Source organism: Schistocerca nitens, chromosome 1, assembly GCF_023898315.1.
Source record: "Schistocerca nitens isolate TAMUIC-IGC-003100 chromosome 1, iqSchNite1.1, whole genome shotgun sequence".
Lineage (NCBI taxonomy): Eukaryota > Metazoa > Arthropoda > Insecta > Orthoptera > Acrididae > Schistocerca > Schistocerca nitens.
Window position 1 is genome coordinate 574,749,535 of NC_064614.1, and position 20,900 is coordinate 574,770,434.

At 37.2% G+C, this 20,900-nt stretch overlaps 1 protein-coding gene across 6 annotated transcripts in view; it reads right to left on the bottom strand.

Annotated features, from left to right (window-relative positions):
• Positions 1-20,900, bottom strand: part of LOC126255156 (peripheral plasma membrane protein CASK) — a 546,277-nt gene that overhangs the window by 30,710 nt on the left and 494,667 nt on the right. For all 6 annotated transcript variants that reach the window (XM_049955370.1, XM_049955372.1, XM_049955371.1 and 3 more), the window contains 2 exons: positions 18,988-19,107; positions 7,462-7,572 (listed from right to left, as the gene is read on the bottom strand). In XM_049955370.1, coding sequence (XP_049811327.1) covers positions 7,462-7,572; positions 18,988-19,107 — 231 coding nt within the window. The remainder of the gene's footprint in view (positions 1-7,461; positions 7,573-18,987; positions 19,108-20,900) is intronic.

Sequence of the window (20,900 nt, forward strand, 5' to 3'; positions counted from 1 at the left end):
CATCATACGACATCACTTAACCTAGTCGGTAAGTTCGATGAGGCTAATTATCCAGTTGTGTACAGGCTCAGGGTTGCTGCCGCTTGTCGATAATGACCATATGGTTGTGACTGTGAGATTAGCATATTTTGTGTCTTGAAGATATTGTGTGACTTAATATCAGCCAGATCCAAAACTATACTGATGGTTTGTCTCTTCAGTCCTGCGTACCAGAGCAGCAGAATGTTTGTAATGTTATGTGCAAGTAACTAATTCAGTAGGGCAGAATTGTCTTGTCAGGCAGAATTAGCTGAACTGCGATGAATGCTATTGTCAACTTTGCATGAATCTACACTGTAATTGGACAGGTAAAGCTTTTGGAGCCAGTGATTCAGTCTTTCCTTCTCATCCTGCCCGGTAAGTCTCCTCTGACCCACAATTCTGTAGGACTTTTCTGAGATCTACCTCTTTTATCTAGACCTATCCAGTCCTTTTTCCTTCACATCTCTGCCTTCCCCTTCAACCCGCCTGCCAGAAGAAGAAGCCACCAATTCCGAAAGCCTTGCATAAGTATAGCCTCCTTTTGTGTGTTTTCTCCTACCGCCACTTGGTGGGTAATTTCTTTAACTGTCCGATCACATTATACTGTCATGAATTGATTATTTTTGTTTGCATCAAGTCTGCAAACACATGTACACCAACTTAACTGAAGGTTTGTCCTTGATAAAATACGAGGGCATATTCTTCACATTTACGTATTGGTAGATGTAACATGGCAGTGTGTAATAAAGCTGCATTCCTGCATGAGAAACAGTGTGCTGTAAACAGGTTTTTAATTTGAAGAGTTTATCCACAAATAGAGTACCCTCTCCTTCAGCATAATAATGCCAGACCACATATGAGTGGTACAACATCTACAACAATCCAGTTCCTTGGGTTCACTGTCACTGATCATCCTCCATACAGTCCCAACTTGGGCCCATCTCATTTTTATCTGTTTCCAAACTTAAATAACATCTTTGTGGACATCACTGTGATAGTGACAAAGAGGTAAAAGTAGAGGTGAGGTTGTGGCTCCGCAACCAATGTCAGACATTCTACAGTGACAATATAAAAAAAACTGGTCTCTCGTTAGGAGAAATGTGTTCACAGCCAGGGTGATTACGTTGATAAATAGTTTGTTTTATTTAAAAACCATCAAGAGTTTTCACATAGAAAGTTTGGAAGCATTGCTTTTCAGCAAGCCCTCATATATTTGATTTTACAGACTAGTTTGTTCATTATGTAATGGTCCAGTGACCCCACTCTGAGTGCTGTAGTAGACATGCAAGTTTCAATTAGGTGGACACATGGGAGCACAGCCTAAGCACAACTGCAGCAGAGGTAAGTAGAATAGGTTTAACAACTAGAGAATATGTGGCTGAACTTCAAGTATGCAGCATCTGAAGGTAGGTCCATGTCATAACTATGTCACACACACCTGTTAGATCACTCATTAGAATCCCTGACAGTGTACTTAATTTTATGCTGCAGAACTGAGCTTTTGGCTGGTTCTTCCTCAGGGACTTGAGTTGCAGTCCCAAGTGGTACTTTATGCTTCACATAACACCATGAAAGCTATAAGGACAAGATGAAAGACATCTTCATGGAGGAAGACCAGAGTTCAGTTGTAGTAAATAGGAAACAGTTTCCAAGGAATGCAAGAAGTAGTTGTTATGTACAAGGCAATGTCCCAACTGACTGACTCACTGATTCATCATTGACCAGCCTAAGTCAGTAAGGATAGAAACATGAAATTTGGAGAGGGCATTGATATTATACTATAGGCACTGTTTATGAAGGGATTTTTCAAAATTCCACACCTAAGGGTGGGGGCGTGGGGGTGGGGGGGAATAGAAGATGAAAGGTTTTTTAAAATATGTTGCTATTAACACAACTTTAAAGCTAGACTAATGAAAATAAATATTTGTTTTACTGATCAGAAATAAAGGAATATGTGTTTCAGCACGTTTGGAAATTTAACCCCTATGGGGGTGAAATAGGGGATGAAAATTTTTGTGGAAGTATTACATTACGCAAGCATTTTTTAAGCTAAATCAATGAAAATTTGTATTTAGCTTCTCTGTTACAGACAAAAAATATGCATTTCACTGTTTTTGGAAATTCAACCCCCCTTAGGGATGAAATAGGGCCAGACTGATTCACTGACTCATCACTGCCCAGTCCAAACTGGTAAGGATAGAAACTTGAAATTTTGAGGGATGTAGATCTTATACTGTAGGCATCATTTAAGACGCGATTGTTCACAATTTCACTCCTAAGGGGAGTGAAATAGGAGCTGAAAGACTTTATGAAAATACATGACTATTAACGCAATTATTAACCTAAAACTACGAAAATTGGTATTTGGTTTCTCAGTCAGAAGTACAAAAATATCAAAAATATATGTTTCAGCAATTTTGGAAATTCAACCACTAAGGTGTAAAGTAGTTAAACAGTGGGGGGATTTTTTTTTTAAATGAACCATTATTAAAGAACTAAAATGGCATTTTAAAGCTACATCCATGAAAATTTATATATGGCTTCTCATTTAGAAATTTAAAAAAAAATTGTGTTTCAGTGTTTTTGGAAATTCAACCCCCTAAAGAAATGAAATAGGGGATGAGAAGTTTTATGAAATTATTTTGTTATGAAAGCGTTTTCAAATCTATGAAAGTTTGTATCTCAGTTCTCTTTAATAAATAAAAAAAAATATGCTTTTTGCTGATTTTAGAAATTCAACTCCTAGGTAGGTGAAATGAGGGATCAAAATATCTTTGAAAATATTTTTTTATCTATCTCTATACATAAAAGCGGAGCGGAGCGTGGAATGTCAGATCCCTTAATCGGGCAGGTAGGTTAGAAAATTTAAAAAGGGAAATGGATAGGTTAAAGTTAGATATAGTGGGAATTAGTGAAGTTCGGTGGCAGGAGGAACAAGACTTTTGGTCAGGTGATTACAGGGTTATAAATACAAAATCAAATAGGGGTAATGCAGGAGTAGGTTTAATAATGAATAAAAAAATAGGAGTGCGGGTTAGCTACTACAAACAGCATAGTGAACGCATTATTGTGGCCAAGATAGACACAAAGCCCATGCCTACTACAGTAGTACAAGTTTATATGCCAACTAGCTCTGCAGATGATGAAGAAATTGATGAAATGTATGACGAGATAAAAGAAATTATTCAGGTAGTGAAGGGAGACGAAAATTTAATAGTCATTGGTGACTGGAATTCGTCAGTAGGAAAAGGGAGAGAAGGAAACATAGTAGGTGAATATGGATTGGGGGGAAGAAATGAAAGAGGAAGCCGCCTTGTAGAATTTTGCACAGAGCATAACTTAATCATAGCTAACACTTGGTTCAAGAATCATAAAAGAAGGTTGTATACCTGGAAGAATCCTGGAGATACTAATAGGTATCAGATAGATTATATAATGGTAAGACAGAGATTTAGGAACCAGGTTTTAAATTGTAAGACATTTCCAGGGGCAGATGTGGATTCTGACCACAATCTATTGGTTATGAACTGCAGATTGAAACTGAAGAAACCGCAAAAAGGTGGGAATTTAAGGAGATGGGACCTGGATAAACTGAAAGAACCAGAGGTTGTAGAGAGTTTCAGGGAGAGCATAAGGGAACAATTGACAGGAATGGGGGAAAGAAATACAGTAGAAGAAGAATGGGTAGCTCTGAGGGATGAAGTAGTGAAGGCAGCAGAGGATCAAGTAGGTACAAAGACGAGGGCTAATAGAAATCCTTGGGTAACAGAAGAAATATTGAATTTAATTGATGAAAGGAGAAAATATAAAAATGCAGTAAATGAAGCAGGCAAAAGGGAATACAAACGTCTCAAAAATGAGATCGACAGAAAGTGCAAAATGGCTAAGCAGGGCTAGAGGACAAATGTAAGGATGTAGAGGCTTGTCTCACTAGGGGTAAGATAGATACTGCCTACAGGAAAATTAAAGAGACCTTTGGAGAGAAGAGAACCACTTGTATGAATATCAAGAGCTCAGATGGCAACCCAGTTCTAAGCAAAGAAGGGAAGGCAGAAAGGTGGAAGGAGTATATAGAGGGTTTATACAAGGGCGATGTACTTGAGGACAGTATTATGGAAATGGAAGAGGATGTAGATGAAGATGAAATGGGAGATAAGATACTGCGTGAAGAGTTTGACAGAGCACTGAAAGACCTGAGTCGAAACAAGGCCCCGGGAGTAGACAACATTCCATTAGAACTACTGATGGCCTTGGGAGAGCCAGTCATGACAAAACTCTACCATCTGGTGAGCAAGATGTATGAGACAGGCGAAATACCCACAGACTTCAAGAAGAATATAATAATTCCAATCCCAAAGAAAGCAGGTGTTGACAGATGTGAAAATTACCGAACTATCAGTTTAATAAGTCACAGCTGCAAAATACTAACGTGAATTCTTTACAGACGAATGGAAAAACTGGTAGATGCGGACCTCGGGGAAGATGTTTGGATTCCGTAGAAATGTTGGAACACGTGAGGCAATACTAACCTTACGACTTATCTTAGAAGAAAGATTAAGAAATGGCAAACCTACGTTTCTAGCATTTGTAGACTTAGAGAAAGCTTTTGACAACGTTAACTGGAATACTCTCTTTCAAATTCTGAAGGTGGCAGGGGTAAAATACAGGGAGCGAAAGGCTATTTACAATTTGTACAGAAACCAGATGGCAGTTATAAGAGTCGAGGGGCATGAAAGGGAAGCAGTGGTTGGGAAAGGAGTGAGACAGGGTTGTAGCCTCTCCCCGATGTTATTCAATCTGTATATTGAGCAAGCAGTAAAGGAAACAAAAGAAAAATTCGGAGTAGGTATTAAAATTCATGGAGAAGAAGTAAAAACTTTGAGGTTCGCCGATGACATTGTAATTCTGTCAGAGACAGCAAAGGACTTGGAAGAGCAGTTGAACGGAATGGACAGTGTCTTGAAAGGAGGATATAAGATGAACATCAACAAAAGCAAAACGAGGATAATGGAATGTAGTCAAATTAAATCGGGTGATGCTGAGGGTATTAGATTAGGAAATGAGACACTTGAAGTAGTAAAGGAGTTTTGCTATTTAGGGAGTAAAATAACTGATGATGGTCGAAGTAGAGAGGATATAAAATGTAGACTGGCAATGGCAAGGAAATCGTTTCTGAAGAAGAGAAATTTGTTAACATCGAGTATAGATTTAAGTGTCAGGAAGTCGTTTCTGAAAGTATCTGTATGGAGTGTAGCCATGTATGGAAGTGAAACATGGACGATAACCAGTTTGGACAAGAAGAGAATAGAAGCTTTCGAAATGTGGTGCTACAGAAGAATGCTGAAGATAAGATGGATAGATCACGTAACTAATGAGGAGGTATTGAATAGGATTGGGGAGAAGAGAAGTTTGTGGCACAACTTGACCAGAAGAAGGGATCGGTTGGTAGGGCATATTCTGAGGCATCAAGGGATCACCAGTTTAGTATTGGAGGGCAGTGTGGAGGGTAAAAATCGTAGAGGGAGACCAAGAGACGAATACACTAAGCAGATTCAGAAGGATGTAGGTTGCAGTAGGTACTGGGAGATGAAGAAGCTTGCACAGGATAGAGTAGCATGGAGAGCTGCATCAAACCAGTCTCAGGACTGAAGACCACAACAACAACATACATAAAAGGCAATGTCTTGACTGACTAATTGACTCCTCACTGACTAGCCCAAACCAAAAAGAATGGGAACTTGAAATTTGGGTAACATGTTGATTTTACACTGTAAGCGTCATTTAAGAAGCAGTTTTTCAAAATTCCACCTGGGTAAAATAGGGGATGACAGATTTTTTGAAAATATGTCACTATTAAGACAGTTTTCAAGCTAGAACTGCGAAAATTGCACAGTATATTGATTTACAAACTAGCAGTGGGCATAACAACATTAAAATTCGATTAAATAAAAACAAAAATTGTGGAGACCATACAGTCGACATGAGCAAAGCAGTGGACACTAAGCTAGTTTAGATATAAAAGACTTGCAGCACAAGCCAGACTGTTGTGGAAAGCTGCGTCAAACCAGTCTTTGGACTAAAGAGCACAAGAATAGCCTTTCAATTTGCTACGGTGTTGGATGTACACCAGAGTTTTTTCTCAGCATGCCCAGGCAGATCACTGACTGTAACAAGTGCATGGTGTGAAAGGCCTGTGTGAAACAACTTTTGAAGGGACAATTTTTAAAAATTCAAAGTTGCATATAGTTTGTTTCAGTACCAGAGAGTCTAATGAATATGTGGCAAAGTTACTTTCTTTACCACATGCTTTTTACAGAAAGAGACCTTGACATGTAGCAATGTGAACCATGTGGACATGAAAACTCAACCCACTAGTAGTTGTTTAACTTACAATTGGCCTACCCAATACACAAGTTCTCATTCTCATCTCTCTAAGCAACATCAAATTTTCTGAAAACTGTCTAATTAAAAGGTTATCTTTATTCAAAACTGTTGGTTTTCAGAATTGTCAGATCTTAGAATGCAAACCTTTCAAAAAGCCAGTTTCACTGTCTTGTAGCCCCAAATTTTCTGTATCCTGAAATGCATCATTTTACTAGAATAACATGTTATTTAATGATACATTTTCATCAGAAAATTAGAGTTTTCAGAAAACTCTTGGTTGGACTTTTCTAAGTCCCTGGGATAATGAGAACTACCAAAATACTGCTACATAAAATAGAACCTATTTTTATATTTTATACCATTCTGAGGATATTTAACCAATGTTAATCAAAATTGTTCCACTCCATAATACATATTTGCATTTTCTTTGTTTCCCGTCTTTTATGATTAAACTGAAAATGTTATAATTTTGTCTTCTAATATTATCTGATAGCCGTCCTACACACATCTTTAAATAAGTGCTGTGCACAAAGCCATAGTCAGTCCATACTAAGCAGTCATCATGCAGTTTTCACCTAGTCAGTCCATGCAAGGACTATAGTCACTATGTTAGTCAGTCAGCTGCAAGTTATAGTAGACTGCAGTCTAACACATACAAAGGATCATTAATATGTGTTAAGTAACGGTAATGGACAGTCACTTGGTTAAAGTTTTTTAACTCGACACTTTATGAGTATAGACTATGCATTACTGCCAACTGATTCTGTAATTTAGATTCAATGAAGTCTTCATGAGTCCACTGATCTGTTTATTACAAATGTGAAGTTTTCTATATAAAAGCTGATCATCAACCAGGAACAGTGGTAATATCCTGAAAAATCTACTTTGATGGTGTTGTGAAAAGTTATTTTAAAGTTACTTGTAGCACCAAGAATCTGTTAACTGGACACTGAGAGGAGAAGGTAACTTCAGAGGCACTATTTGAATAGTCAGTAGACTTACAACATTTACTAAGAATTTTATACAGTGCGTAAGATTACATTACACAGTACTTACGTGGAATTGGGTATGCGTATTTGTCAGGGTTTTTTGCTATTAGTGTATTTTTTATATGCCTTCTTCCAACACCATGTGCACCTAAGAGAACCAGCGTCTTCCTCTGGAATGCTGTAAGAATACAGACTTAATTACAAATCAATTTCTGCATAACCAACCAATTTATCTGCACAGTAACATTCTTCACAGTACATAATTACTTATCTACTAGATTCTCATACAGCAAGAGATACAGTCCTTTTGTTTGACACTTAATATCATGTTAAAAAATCAGTACTGATTTCCAAAAGTCAAAAGAGCAATATCTGTTGTCTACCACTTTGCAGATGAAATCAGCTCCTCTCCAAACAACTCCCTGCATGCCACATTTATTATTATTATTATTATTATTATTATTATTATTATTATTATTATTGTGACCTATCAAACGCTTTTGCTAGTGTGAACCACCTGCATGACCATAAGGAAAGTAGTATATCACAGCTACTTCAGATTTGTAATTAGCATGGAATTATATTTTGTGGCAGGTGCTGACTGTTCATATGTTGTGTACTCATATATTTCTCAAAAAAGTCTCACGAAGTGTGTAAAAAAAAAATGGACTGCCAAAAGGAAAAATTCCAGATATAAAGATCTGATTCAGAACTGTGGGCATTCCTCTGAGAATCATGGAGATTCAATATGCTAGGAAGATCCTTGCAACATACAGTAATTTGTAACATATGTAAAATAATGAACATAACAAAGTTATGGGTGCCTATAATAATGAACATGGTACAAGCAACATTTTATTGTCGCTCATTATAATGTAGGTCTATACAACTCACACACCCACACACCCCCCCATTTCAGGCTTCTTTCAAGTGGCTTAAGTCTTTCTGATGTTATTTCTGACATAACTGAAGGTATTTTTAAATCTGTCTTTAGAGCTACAACAAAATGTGTACTTTTGTCAGCAAATGGGTTTTGTTCTATTAAAATACAGTATCATCAGTGGTATGTAATGAAACATATTTACAATCTGTCTTTCTTTCAGCATCTAAAAATAGCTTGTTACAAAAGATGTCGACGTTATGATATACCATGTCAGCTGTTTTCTTGCAGGTTTTTCAGGTATTCTCTAGTATTACACTGTGTTTTTTGTACAAAAATGGCAAAGACAGATTTACAAAACCTTCAGTTATTATAACAACAACATTAATAAAAAGATAGATTGCTACTTACCATATAGAGGCGCTGCTGAGTCACAGACAGACAACAAAAACATTGCTGCCAATGTGAGCTTTCAGCCAAAAGGCCTTCTCCCAACATAGAAAACACAAACATATTCATGAATTCATGAAACCACAATCATGAATTCATGGTTAAGGAGGAGGCTGGTGTGGGGAGGGGGAGGGGTAGCAGGGGAGGGGGATGGGGAGGTTGTAGTGCTGTTTGTGTTAGTATGCAGGGATGTGGTGTGGAAAGGTGGAATAGAAGGATGTGTAGTATTAGAGTGGGAGTGGGGAAGGGATAGGCAGGTGAAGGAGTGGGAGTGGGGAAGGGATAGGCAGGTGAAGGAGGGGGACTAGCGAAGGCTGAGACTAGGCTGTTAGGGAGGTGCAGGCTATATTACAGGCAGAGTTCCCACCTCTGCAGTTCAGAGAAGCTAGTGTTGGTAGGGTGGGTGTGTGGGTGGGTATGTGGGTGGGTGTGCGCACGTGTGCATTCTTTTGCACATGTGTGTGTTTTCTGAGTTAGAAGGTCTTATGACCAAAAGCTCGCATATATAACAGTCTTTTTGTTGTGCTTGTGTGTCACTCAACATTGGCCTCTATATGGTGAATAGCAATCCATCCTTTTCATAATACTGCCATTATTCCATCTTGGATAGTCCACTGTTCAATTATTATAAAGCACATGTGACAAATATGGTCACACAAATTAAGATTTTTTTCTGAAACTTAAATTTTTTGTAGCTTAGCTTTTACAATATTTTGTTCTACAGTTAGAATACCATCTAGAAATATTTCAAACATTTATTTGCATACTCTATTTTTTATGTTCTTGTTTGTGTAGTGTTCAAGTGGCAACTTTCACAAACATTGTATGTCATTGTACAACTGTATAACTTTTTTGATGTGCTCAACACCCTTCACTGTACTTGTAGCAATTAAAACTTGCTGCCATCTGAAAACCCTTCAGTCATCAGTAGCAAATTTAGAGTACTTGTTGCCAAGTAAAAATTTGCTTCTTTTAGAAAAATAAAGCAGAATTTACACAACGTCACCTCACTAAAAACCTAATTCAGTTGCTACTGCGAAAGAATACTGAAACATTGGTTTATTAAACAAGGTCAAAAGCTTATGAAAAGGCACAGTCTCGGTATAAAAATAAACATGTAATTTCTTCACTTTTCTTGTTGCAAAGCCACACAAATTCTCATTTCACCAGATACCGATGAATCTTAAAAACGTATATAATTCCACTGCAAAAGTCTGCAGTCACTCATATATTGTGGTAGTTAAGAAAGTTTTGCATGTTTACCATTGGCAAAACATTCTCCTCTTTGCATGCTATTATTGGCCAAAATATAGTTTCCATATCTCGAAACATTTACAACATTTGAGTGAGGTTGTGAAAACTTCATTCACAGGCAGAAATGCCACTATATACAGTTTATTTTTCTCAAGATTGGAATTAGATATTGATCTCCTCCCAAGTTTCAAGAAAACTTCAACAGCTAAATTTCATATGCAGCAACACGTGATCTAATATGCACCAAAAACATATTCACAGGGATCCCTCACACAGTGTGCTACATACACACGAAACATCACAATAACTATGATCATTAATAAAATGACCGGCACTTCATCATGAAGCTGACATATAAAGCTATAACTAACATAAAAACCTTTTTTTCTTTACCAAATAGTTTCTTTACAACCAAGTGAGAAAACATTGCAGGGTAGCTGACATAATTGCACCACTCTGCTGGTGTAGTGTGTCAGACACCAGCTTGCTGACATCCACAGAATTCCTGAACAAGGCCCATCGCAGAAATTCCCAAGTCTGTGTAACTGATGGGAGGCCAGATCAGTGGTTCTGAGAACTGTGGGTAACAGTCTTAAGGTTGTGTCTTCGCTAATGCACAGTCAGGGACTGCAACTGTTCAAGAATCTGTCGACAATAACTGTGGCTCACCACTAGAATCACTCGTGGATGATCAGCTTTTGGTACCTGATGATCTTTTGCCAAGATCTACCTAAATACCATTACTGTTTTTATCGGGAAAGTATTCCGTAGAGATAATCACCCCATCTGCCTAACTTGAGATTATAATTATCACTATTTTCTAAGTCATTAATCCACAACAAAAATAGAAACTATTTTCCTAGTAGATTACAGACCAGCCTGCATTATAAGCCGTGTGCCACCTGCCAATAACTGTTCAATTTAGTCACAAATCTTGTGAGATTCCCCATGCAAACTATCTTCTGTATAGGCATCACTGTGATACTTACCAAGTGTTTTTCAGAAGTCAGATTTGTTCTGAAGCTCTGATTAGTATCAATTTGAGGTTTTGACTAAATCTTTGTACACTGTTACATATGATCCTCACTGTCCAATTTACACTCTTCCACTCTTTTTCCAAATGCTTCTACAATTTATTACAGATGACTTCATACTTCTCCTTATCAGTAACATTTCTTGAAGCTTGAAATGCTTGCTGTTGCTGTTGCAACTTTTATGCTGACTGAATGCAGAGCTATCTAATCTAGAAATATCTTACATGTATTTGACATATCAACTTCACTGGTAGCTACATCCAATGTGTAATGCAGCCTTGATCTATTTACAGTGATTCTGTAGCTGTCAACTCTGTAGCTTAAGTCTAGGAAGTCATAACCCAGACTGCCACGGAATCGCTGCAGTCACTTTCTCAGGTGTTTTTCTCGATTCAAAGACAGATTTCCAAGGTCAGTTCTAGGAACAATTCTGCAGAATATGAGATTTTTTGAAACAAGATGAACAATAACAAGTTCTTTTAACCTTCTTTGCTAGGCCTCGCGCTTCCACTGTGGACCGCAACCTTCAACTCATTTCAATCTGTGCTTTCAAGTTTGGTTCCATTGGCCTTTGTTTGAGCCCCTTGGACATACACACCAACAACTGCACTTAGTTCTCCTTCCCACCCCTTGCTGTCAGTCACTATTATTCACTGCACAATCAAACTGACAATGACATTAACAGACCAGTCCCCTCATGCAACTGCTTTAAACCTGGGACAGGATGTTGAAGAAGATCTACCAAATGTCTAGCCTCTGGCTATGGCTGTAAAACTTCTGTTCATGTTTGCATCTGTTCCTATTGGTAAATACAAGTCTTTCTTAATCATATCTTACAGATAATTCCTCTAGTGGTATCCAAAATCAAAATAGTTAATTCTGTTCAATTATCGTCATCATTGTTCTTGGAAATATTTTTTAACTTCCTTTGAACAATGAATGACTTTTTTAAATACTAGTTGTCACAAATCCTAATCATTCAGAAATGTTGTCTTATGTTAGTTACACTTATGTTTTCAAAAGAAATGAAAAAGTTATTATAACTTATTTTTAACAATAGATAAGACAAATATTTCAGAGAAATTTTAAAATCAATGTACAATCAACACTCATAAGTAAAAGATGAAAAGTAAGTTCCTTGCACCACAAAACTTGAAATTCCATTTTCACTTTTGAGTGCATCTGGAGAAAAATACACTTTTAACATATGGAATTAACTCATTACTGAAGGTAATTCATTTTCTGCAGCAAAAACAGTGCCTTACAGTAGACAAAATTAAACTGTATTAGTATCCGATACCATGCTGACATTTCTTAGTAATAGATAGTCACAGATATCATCATTTCTTTGGCTATCATCCAACCACAGAAATATTTGCTAGAGCCCACAGTATTATTTTATCTATGATAACTTAAAACCTCTGCTTCTGTTAAGCACAACATTTATTGATATAAACAGTGCAAATAGCCAACTACATCTATACTCTGCAAACAAATGTTAAGTGCATGGCAGAGGATACATTCCACAGTCCAGTTAATAGGGTTTCTTCCGGTTCCATTCATGTATGGAGTATGGTAAGAATAATTGTTAAATGCATCTGTGCATACTGTAATTAGTCTAATTTTGTTCACACGATCTCTATAGGAGTGATGCACAGGCGGCTATAGTATATTCCTGGAGTAATCATTTACATCAGGTTCTTGAAACTTTTAAGTAGGCTTTCTTGGGATAGTTTATGTATATCTTCAAGAGTCTGCCAGTTCAGGCCAGTTCAGTTTCTTCAGCATCTTTGTGATGCTCTCCCACAGGTCAAGCAAACCTTTGACCATTCATGCTGCCCTTCTCTATACATGTCCTGTTAGTCCTATTTGATAAGGGTCCCATACACTTGAGCAATATTCTAGAATGGGTCACATGAGCGATTTGTAAGCAATCTCCTTTGTAGACACTGCACTTCCCCAGTATTCTACCAATAAAACGAAGTCTATTACCTGCTAACTTGCTTTACACATGGCTGAGCCTAGGGGATCATCCCATTTCATATCCCTACAAAGTGTTACCCCCAGGTATTTGTATGAGTTGGCAGATTCCAACACAGACTCATTGATGTTATAGTCAAAGGATACTATCTTTTTTCGTTTTGTGAAGTGCACAGTTTTACATTTCTGAACATCTAAAGCAAACTGCCAGTCTTTGAACCACTTTGTAATCTTATTAAGATCTGATTGAATATTTATGCAGCTTCTTTCAGTCAGTGCTTAAATTATAGATAACAGCATCTGCAAAAAATCTGAGATTGCTATTAGTATTGTCCACCCAGTCATTAATATACAACATGAACAGCAAGGGTTACATCACACTTCCTTGGGATACACACCTGACAATGACTCTCCATCCAAAATAACATGTTGTGTTCTCCTTATCAAAAAATCCTCAGTCCAGTCACAAATTTCACTTGATGCCCCTTTTTGATAATATGTGTAGATTTGGTACCAAGTCAAATGCTTTTTGCAAATTATGAAATATTGCATCTTTCTGACTGTCTTGATCCAAAGTTTTCAGTATGTCACATGAGAAAAGTGCGAGTTTGGTTTGTCGCGATCGATGTTTTTTGAAATCCATTCTGGTTGACATGAAGGAAGTCACTTTGCTCATGATACTTCATTATGTTTGACCTCAGGATATGCTCTAAGATTGCACAGCACATCAATGTCAAGACTACTGGATGACACTTTCACGACCCTTCTTGTAAACAAGTGTGACCTGCACTTTCTTCCAACTCCTGGGCATGGATTTTTGTTTGAGGGATCTATGACATGTCGTAATTAAAAGAGGAGCTAACTCAGGCACAAATTCAATATAGAATCTGATAGGGATACCATAGGACCCTGGAACTTTGTTCAGTTTTGATGACTTTAGCTGTTTCTCAACACCAATGACACTAACACGTATTTCACTCATCTTCTCAATGGCACAAGGATGAAACTGGGGCAGTTCTTCTGGGTTTTCATTTGTAAAGGAACATTTGAAAACAGAGTTAAAGCACATCAGCTTCTGTGTTACTACCCTCAGTTTCAGTTCCTGTCCTGTCTCATTTGTGAGTGACTGGACACTACCTTTGGTGCCACTAACAACCTTTACATATGACAAGAATTTCTTTCGGTTTTGTGAAAGACTACTTGACAGTATGCTCCTATGGCAGTCACTGAAGGCTTCACGCATTTATCTCTTGACAGCCAAACATGTTCTCTCTATCTATGGCTCTTTGCTTTCTTTTAGACCTATTATGCAGTAGTCTCCGTTTCTTTACAGTGAATGTATAGCATTATGAACTTTTCTCCTGCAGGCTACATATCTATCCAATGCATGGTCGACTTGACCCATAGTTGCTCTACATACTCCTGTCCTGTGTTGTGGTGAAAGTTTCAAGTTCCTCATTGAGATATGACTCTACTGATCTTTTATCTAATTTACTGAACATATATGTCTTCCTGTTTGTTTTAATTGTCCTTTTGTACTTAGTAAACATTGTTGCCACAACTGCCTTGTGGTCACTTATACCAGTTTCTCTGAGGACATTGTTTTTGATACATGAGCAATTCATTATTCTACAACTAATTTCAATCCCAGTCCTAGTGTCAAGCAGCAGAGTTTATATTTTTATCATTAAGAGAGTTTCTTCATCTAAAACAGTCCACAACAAACGATTTTTGCATAAAACACATTATTTTTGCGAGAGAAAAGTAAAATTTTTGTAAGAAATGAATGCTGCTGAAAGTTATGTAAAAATAAATCATTCAGTCAATGAAAAATGTGGTGAATTATGACTTTTCCAAAATGGTAAAGTCGATTAGTATTGAAACTTCCTGGCAGATTAAAACTGTGTGCCCGACCGAGACTCGAACTCGGGACCTTTGCCTTTCGCGGGCAGGTGCTCTACCATCTGAGCTACCGAAGCACGACTCACGCCCGGTACTCACAGCTTTACTTCTGCCAGTACCTCGTCTCCTACCTTCCAAACTTTACAGAAGCTCTCCTGCGAACCTTGCAGAACTAGCACTCCTGAAAGAAAGGATATTGCGGAGACATGGCTTAGCCACAGCCTGGGGGATGTTTTCAGAATGAGATTTCCACTCTGCAGCGGACTGTGCGCTGATATGAAACTTTCTGGCAGATTAAAACTGTGTGCCCGATTGAGACTCGAACTCGGGACCTTTGCCTTTCGCGGGCAGGTGCTCTACCATCTGAGCTACCGAAGCACGACTCACAGTTTTCACTGACTGTCTTGATCCAAAGTTTTCAGTATGTCACATGAGAAAAGTGTGAGTTTGGTTTGTCGTGATCGATGTTTTTTGAAATCCATTCTGGTTGACATGAAGGAAGTCACTTTGCTCATGATACTTCGTTATGTTTGAGCTTGGGCACACAGTTTTAATCTGCCAGGAAGTTTCATATCAGCGCACACTCCACTGCAGAGGGAAATCTCATTCGATTAGTATTGCTCATGAACATGTTGAGGGGCCCACAAATTCTTCTAACATTGGTCATTTCTGACCATTACTGCTCTTTTTGAAGACAACTATGGTTACAACCAATGTTTATTTCCAGCAGCGCATTCATCAGCTCCTATAAAACAGCAGAAATGTCAGTTTCCAATTTTTGCACCACCACATATATTTAGAATATACTGAATGTCTTTCCTATGGCTCATCAGGTACAATATCTCTACTGTTTCAGTTAACTTTTACAATTTTCCTACGTTGTACACGTTTCCTATAATACCCAGTCTCAATTGAAAATGTTGGTTCACTTCTTGTTGCAAGCAAAATATGTTGTAAAGCGGAATTTAATAGAATGATCTAAAATTTGCCTCTGTTGTGAACAAAATGCAGTCTACATCATCATCATGTTGTTGTTGTTGTTGTTGTTAAGTTTCTGCTATCAGTTTTAGTAGAATTAGGCCATAGTCAAATCTAAAAATACAGGACACAATGGCAACCATCATTAGCTTTAGACAGTATGCATTTGCTACAAGAATTGTAACAATGGATACCAACTGATGGCCATGATAACTATCATACTCTTCTATACTTCTGATGTAAATGTGGCCAAACTGATTGACACTGGTTATCATAACATTATAAAACAAAATCACTGTTTTCTCCTCCAACATAACACTGGATTTCTGTCAAATTCCTCTAGTGTGGTATTTAGTTTGATGAAATGTGTTAACAGGAATAGCAAAACTTGAAGGAAAACCAGTGTGCCAGCAACAACCGAGCAGTGCTGATGAATGGCATTAGCAGAGAGGCAGTGTAACATGTGGCAGACTGGCACACAAGTTGGAGCAAGTTCCCTTTAAAAATTTATTGTCCATATTGAGAAAAAGGACAGTTTTTTTCTGTTCATAATCGACATTGCATAAAACACAAGCTGTGCAGTGCTATTTTGGACTGATTCCAACTACACACAGAAATAAATGCAATTGCAAATATCTATGATAAATGCATGGGTTCAGGGCTATACATACTGATAAAATTCTCTTGGGCTTCTATTTGTGTCAAGTAGCTTAAAATCCATGAGCTTTTGTCCAAGGACTCCTTGGCCATTGCCGTGACTGTCACAGCATCTGGGTCCCTTGCTGATCATTTTGTATATTAATGATCTTGTGGATAATATTCATAGTAATGTCAAATTTTTCACAGAAGACACTGTTATCTACAATGAAGTACAGTCTGAACAAAGCTGTACAAATATTCAATCAGACCTTGATAAGATTTATAAGAGGTGCAGTGATTGTCAACTTGCTTTAAATGTTCATAAATGTAAAATTGGGCACTTCACAAAATGAAAAAACTTTGTATCCTATGAAAATAATACAGAATGTGGTTTCAGTTCAGATATTTAACACGTTCACATCTGCTGAGCAAAAAGAATAGTCTCAGAGTTGTCCTGGTATGAAATATGGTAGACAGGATGATTTGTACTAATCCTATGGACTACTACTTGTATAGTCGTGCAGAGCTCAATTTATGAGACTCCTGTAGAGACAGAGAAAGATCTGCTGGCATGAGTTCTGAACACTGCACTAGAAATTGAAGAGGCACTACATGGGATAGAGAGTCTGTATCAGAACATGCTTCGTAGGTACTATGTCTGTCACAATGTTGGTGGTTGCCACATTGAGCAGCTGTTGTAAAGCATCAGTATTGTTATGTACGTACAGTGTGCTGGGTTCTTTTTTGTTTTAGAATAATGTAAACATGTACTGAGTGTTATTACAAACAAATGTGCTTAAGTGATAAATGGATGATTCAGTCCCTCACGCAGAAGTGGTGAGTTAAACATCTGAATTGAAATCATTGTAGAATGGAAACACACACACACACACACACACACACACACACACACACACACACACACACACACACACACACATATCCATCCGCACATACACAGACGCAAGCAGACATTTGCCTTTACAAATGTCTGCTTGCGTCTGCGTATGTGCGGATGGATGTGTGTGTGTGTGTGTGTGTGTGTGTGTGTGTGTGTGTGTGTGTGTGTGTGTGTGTGTGTGTGTGTGCGTGTGTGCGTGTGTGTGCGTGCGCGCGTATACCTGTCCTTTTTTCCCCCTAAGGTAAGTCTTTCCGCTCCCGGGATTGGTATGACTCCCTACCCTCTCCCTTACAACCTACATCCTTTTGTCTTTCCCTCTCCTTCCCTCTTTCCTGATGAAGCAACCGTTGGTTGCGAAAGCCTGAATTTTGTGTGTATGTTAGTGTTTGTTTGTTTGTGTGTCTATCAACATGCCAGCCCTTTCGTTTGCTAAGTTACATCATCTTTGTTTTTAGATATAATTTTCCCACGTGGAATGTTTCCCTCTATTATATTCATATTATTAATTAGAAACTTAAAAAGACATGTCCCTAATAGTTACATAAGATCAGCATATTTTGCTTTCTTTCAAAGTATCATATCATATGGAATCTTATTGTGGGGCAATAGCAGTCACGTACAGGGCATTCTCTTTTGCAAAAAAAAAATTAGTAAGAATAATAACCGACTCAGATAAGTTAGAACACTGTAACCCCTTGTTTGTTAAATTGCAATGCCTGACGGTAATAAACTTGTACATCTATAATGTTCTATTGTATGTTAGGAACAATATTTCAAATATATCATTAAGAAGGGATGTACATAGCCATAACACCAGGAACAAATCATGTTTAGATGTTTTAGATGTACCATATCAAAGACTATCCAAGTCACAGAATTCATATTTAGTTCTTGGACTTAAGTTGTACAAGTTAAGTATAGATTTAAAAGAGTTACCTGTCAATATCTTCAAAGCTAAGTTGTACAGAATACTAGTAAATAATCCTTTCTACACAGTAGACGAATTTTTTGAAACTGAAAATACTGTCTTTCAACACTGTATGTAGCGGATGGCCTTATGTAACCCAAACTAAATTGTATTTAGTAATTAATGTTAAAAATGTAAGATATATTGACGTTGTCTATTGCTTTATGAGCTGAACGACAATAAAATTTGATTGATTGAGGACCCAGGTTTGAATCCCGGTCGGGGAGAAATTTTTAATTTTCGCCATTGATATGAATCAATGCCCACTAGCAGCTACTTGTTGCAGTTCCTTTGTGTCTTGAGTGATAATGGTTGCAGAATCAAAACGTGTTCTTTCGGAGAAGCACTAAAGAACACACACAACACCAGTTCCCGAGATGTATTACTAGATACACAACTATTTTTAATGTTAGTGTGCCCAGTGCACTGTACATCACTCTAGTGGTATTATGCAGATATTTATTTTTGGCTCATATTTTACACCTCATTCAATTTCCTCCAGCTAACGGATAAACAAATTCTTAAATCACTTTCAAATCAAACATGATTGCAGGAACTGTTATCTGCTAATAAAGCACAACTTGACACTACTATAACTCTGTACTTACATGGTAGTTTAACAACTTCTTCATAGGTAACCAAATCTAATTGGTCAAACACTGCATTATGCTTGGCAAGGTATTTGTCCTTGTATTGCTTTTTCTTGCGACCAAATATTGAGCAATTCACTGAAAATAAGGAAAATACAAATATTATGAGAATGCATTTACTAACCAAAAGTCAAATGACAAGCTACAATTCACTTTTTTCACGAGTTACTTCTTACGGTGTAACGTTGACAATTTTCATGCTTCACAAAACATTGATACAAACAGAACTGTAACATATATTGCATATTATAAACATAAAACACTCAGAACTCAAGGATAGGTTCAGAAATTGCTTCAGAATGTCTCACACTGCGGTGTACGAACATACGATTTATATGCTGCTTTGTTCATCTCACAATAATGCATGAAATAAACAAACAACATCAAACTGACTAGCAACTACCCTTTTCATTATATTGTTACATTCCTTCCTGGATTTTCCATTGTTTGACTTTACACATGAAAATGTACTGTTTCTGCTCTGATGTCGTTTCCACCTTCCTCTCCCCATCCCCAGCCTTTCCTTTAAACTTCAAGTATCTAATATGTTAACTTCTATGCTCTTTGTTATTTTCTTCTCTTCTGTGACTTATGAGTGTTGTCTAGCTGCCAGTGTACTCCTACTATCCAGCAAATAATTACAGAGAAGACAACAGCATCAAAAATACAATCTCAAAAAGATCATTATTTATAGTAGCTGCATAATTATCTGTAATTATGGCATTAGAATTATATATAGTTGACAGTCCAAAAATTGAAAACAAGTGATGATCATAACATCAAGAAAATGAATTTACAAGTTGCAGATGGTTAAAGAGAATACTAAAGAGCATGCTATCTGAGAGAAATTTATAATTCCATTGGTTACTCAACTAAATCATACCGATAACTACATATTACTTGTTTTCCTTATGCATAAAACATAAATGGTATGGTTTAGCAATGAACAGTATATATTTATAAATCTTTTGCATTATGCTTGTGTCTGTATTAACATATTTCAGTTCAAAACCTTCTAGCAGATGAAAACTGTTTGCCAAATGAAACTTGAATTCAAAACCTTTGCCTTTTGCAGACAAATACTCTACTATCTGAGCTATCCAGGGCTGATTCATGACCCACCCTCACAGCTTCACTTCCACCTTTGCCTCTTTCATGCTTCCCAATGTCTACGAAGTTTTTCTGCATATTTTGCAGGACATTTTAATTTTCTTAAATTATGACAGAGAAATTTAAAAAGTAAAAGGAAAAATAGAAAGGAAAATCTCTAACAAAAGGTACCAAGATTAGGATTTAATGTTATGTCAACAATTATAGTTGGAGAATGAAACTGACCATTCAAGACAACAATCATGGCAATGACCTTAATCACTTTAGGGGAACCACACAGGAATTTGCATGAATAGAGTGTTCCCTGTTTTCATCTCTTGTTACAATGGTATTTCTCATCCGGTGTCCATTTAAAATACTACTTGTTGCATACATTAACAGTGATGGTCTGATATTAAGCTGTGCATATGGAATTCCACTACAAGAAAAAAAAACTAAACAGTAAGTTTTACCATCCAGCTGCATTACAACCATACGTGAGATTTATGTGAATACCCAATAGTGAAAAGTGATATCAAAGGCATAAAAATAATGATAAGATGGCCACGTCTAATACTTTGTAATGTAGCACAACAAATGATATTCTAATGATGGGTATCATTAAGCCATTACTGTGGTGTATATTAGTGCACAAAAAGGAGAAAATATAGTATAATCAATATTGAAATCCATTATTATAACACAAGAAAAAGACAGGATTACCAAATAAAATTTCGTAATAAAAGAGCAACAGATCATAGTCCATTTTCTGCTGGAAGACA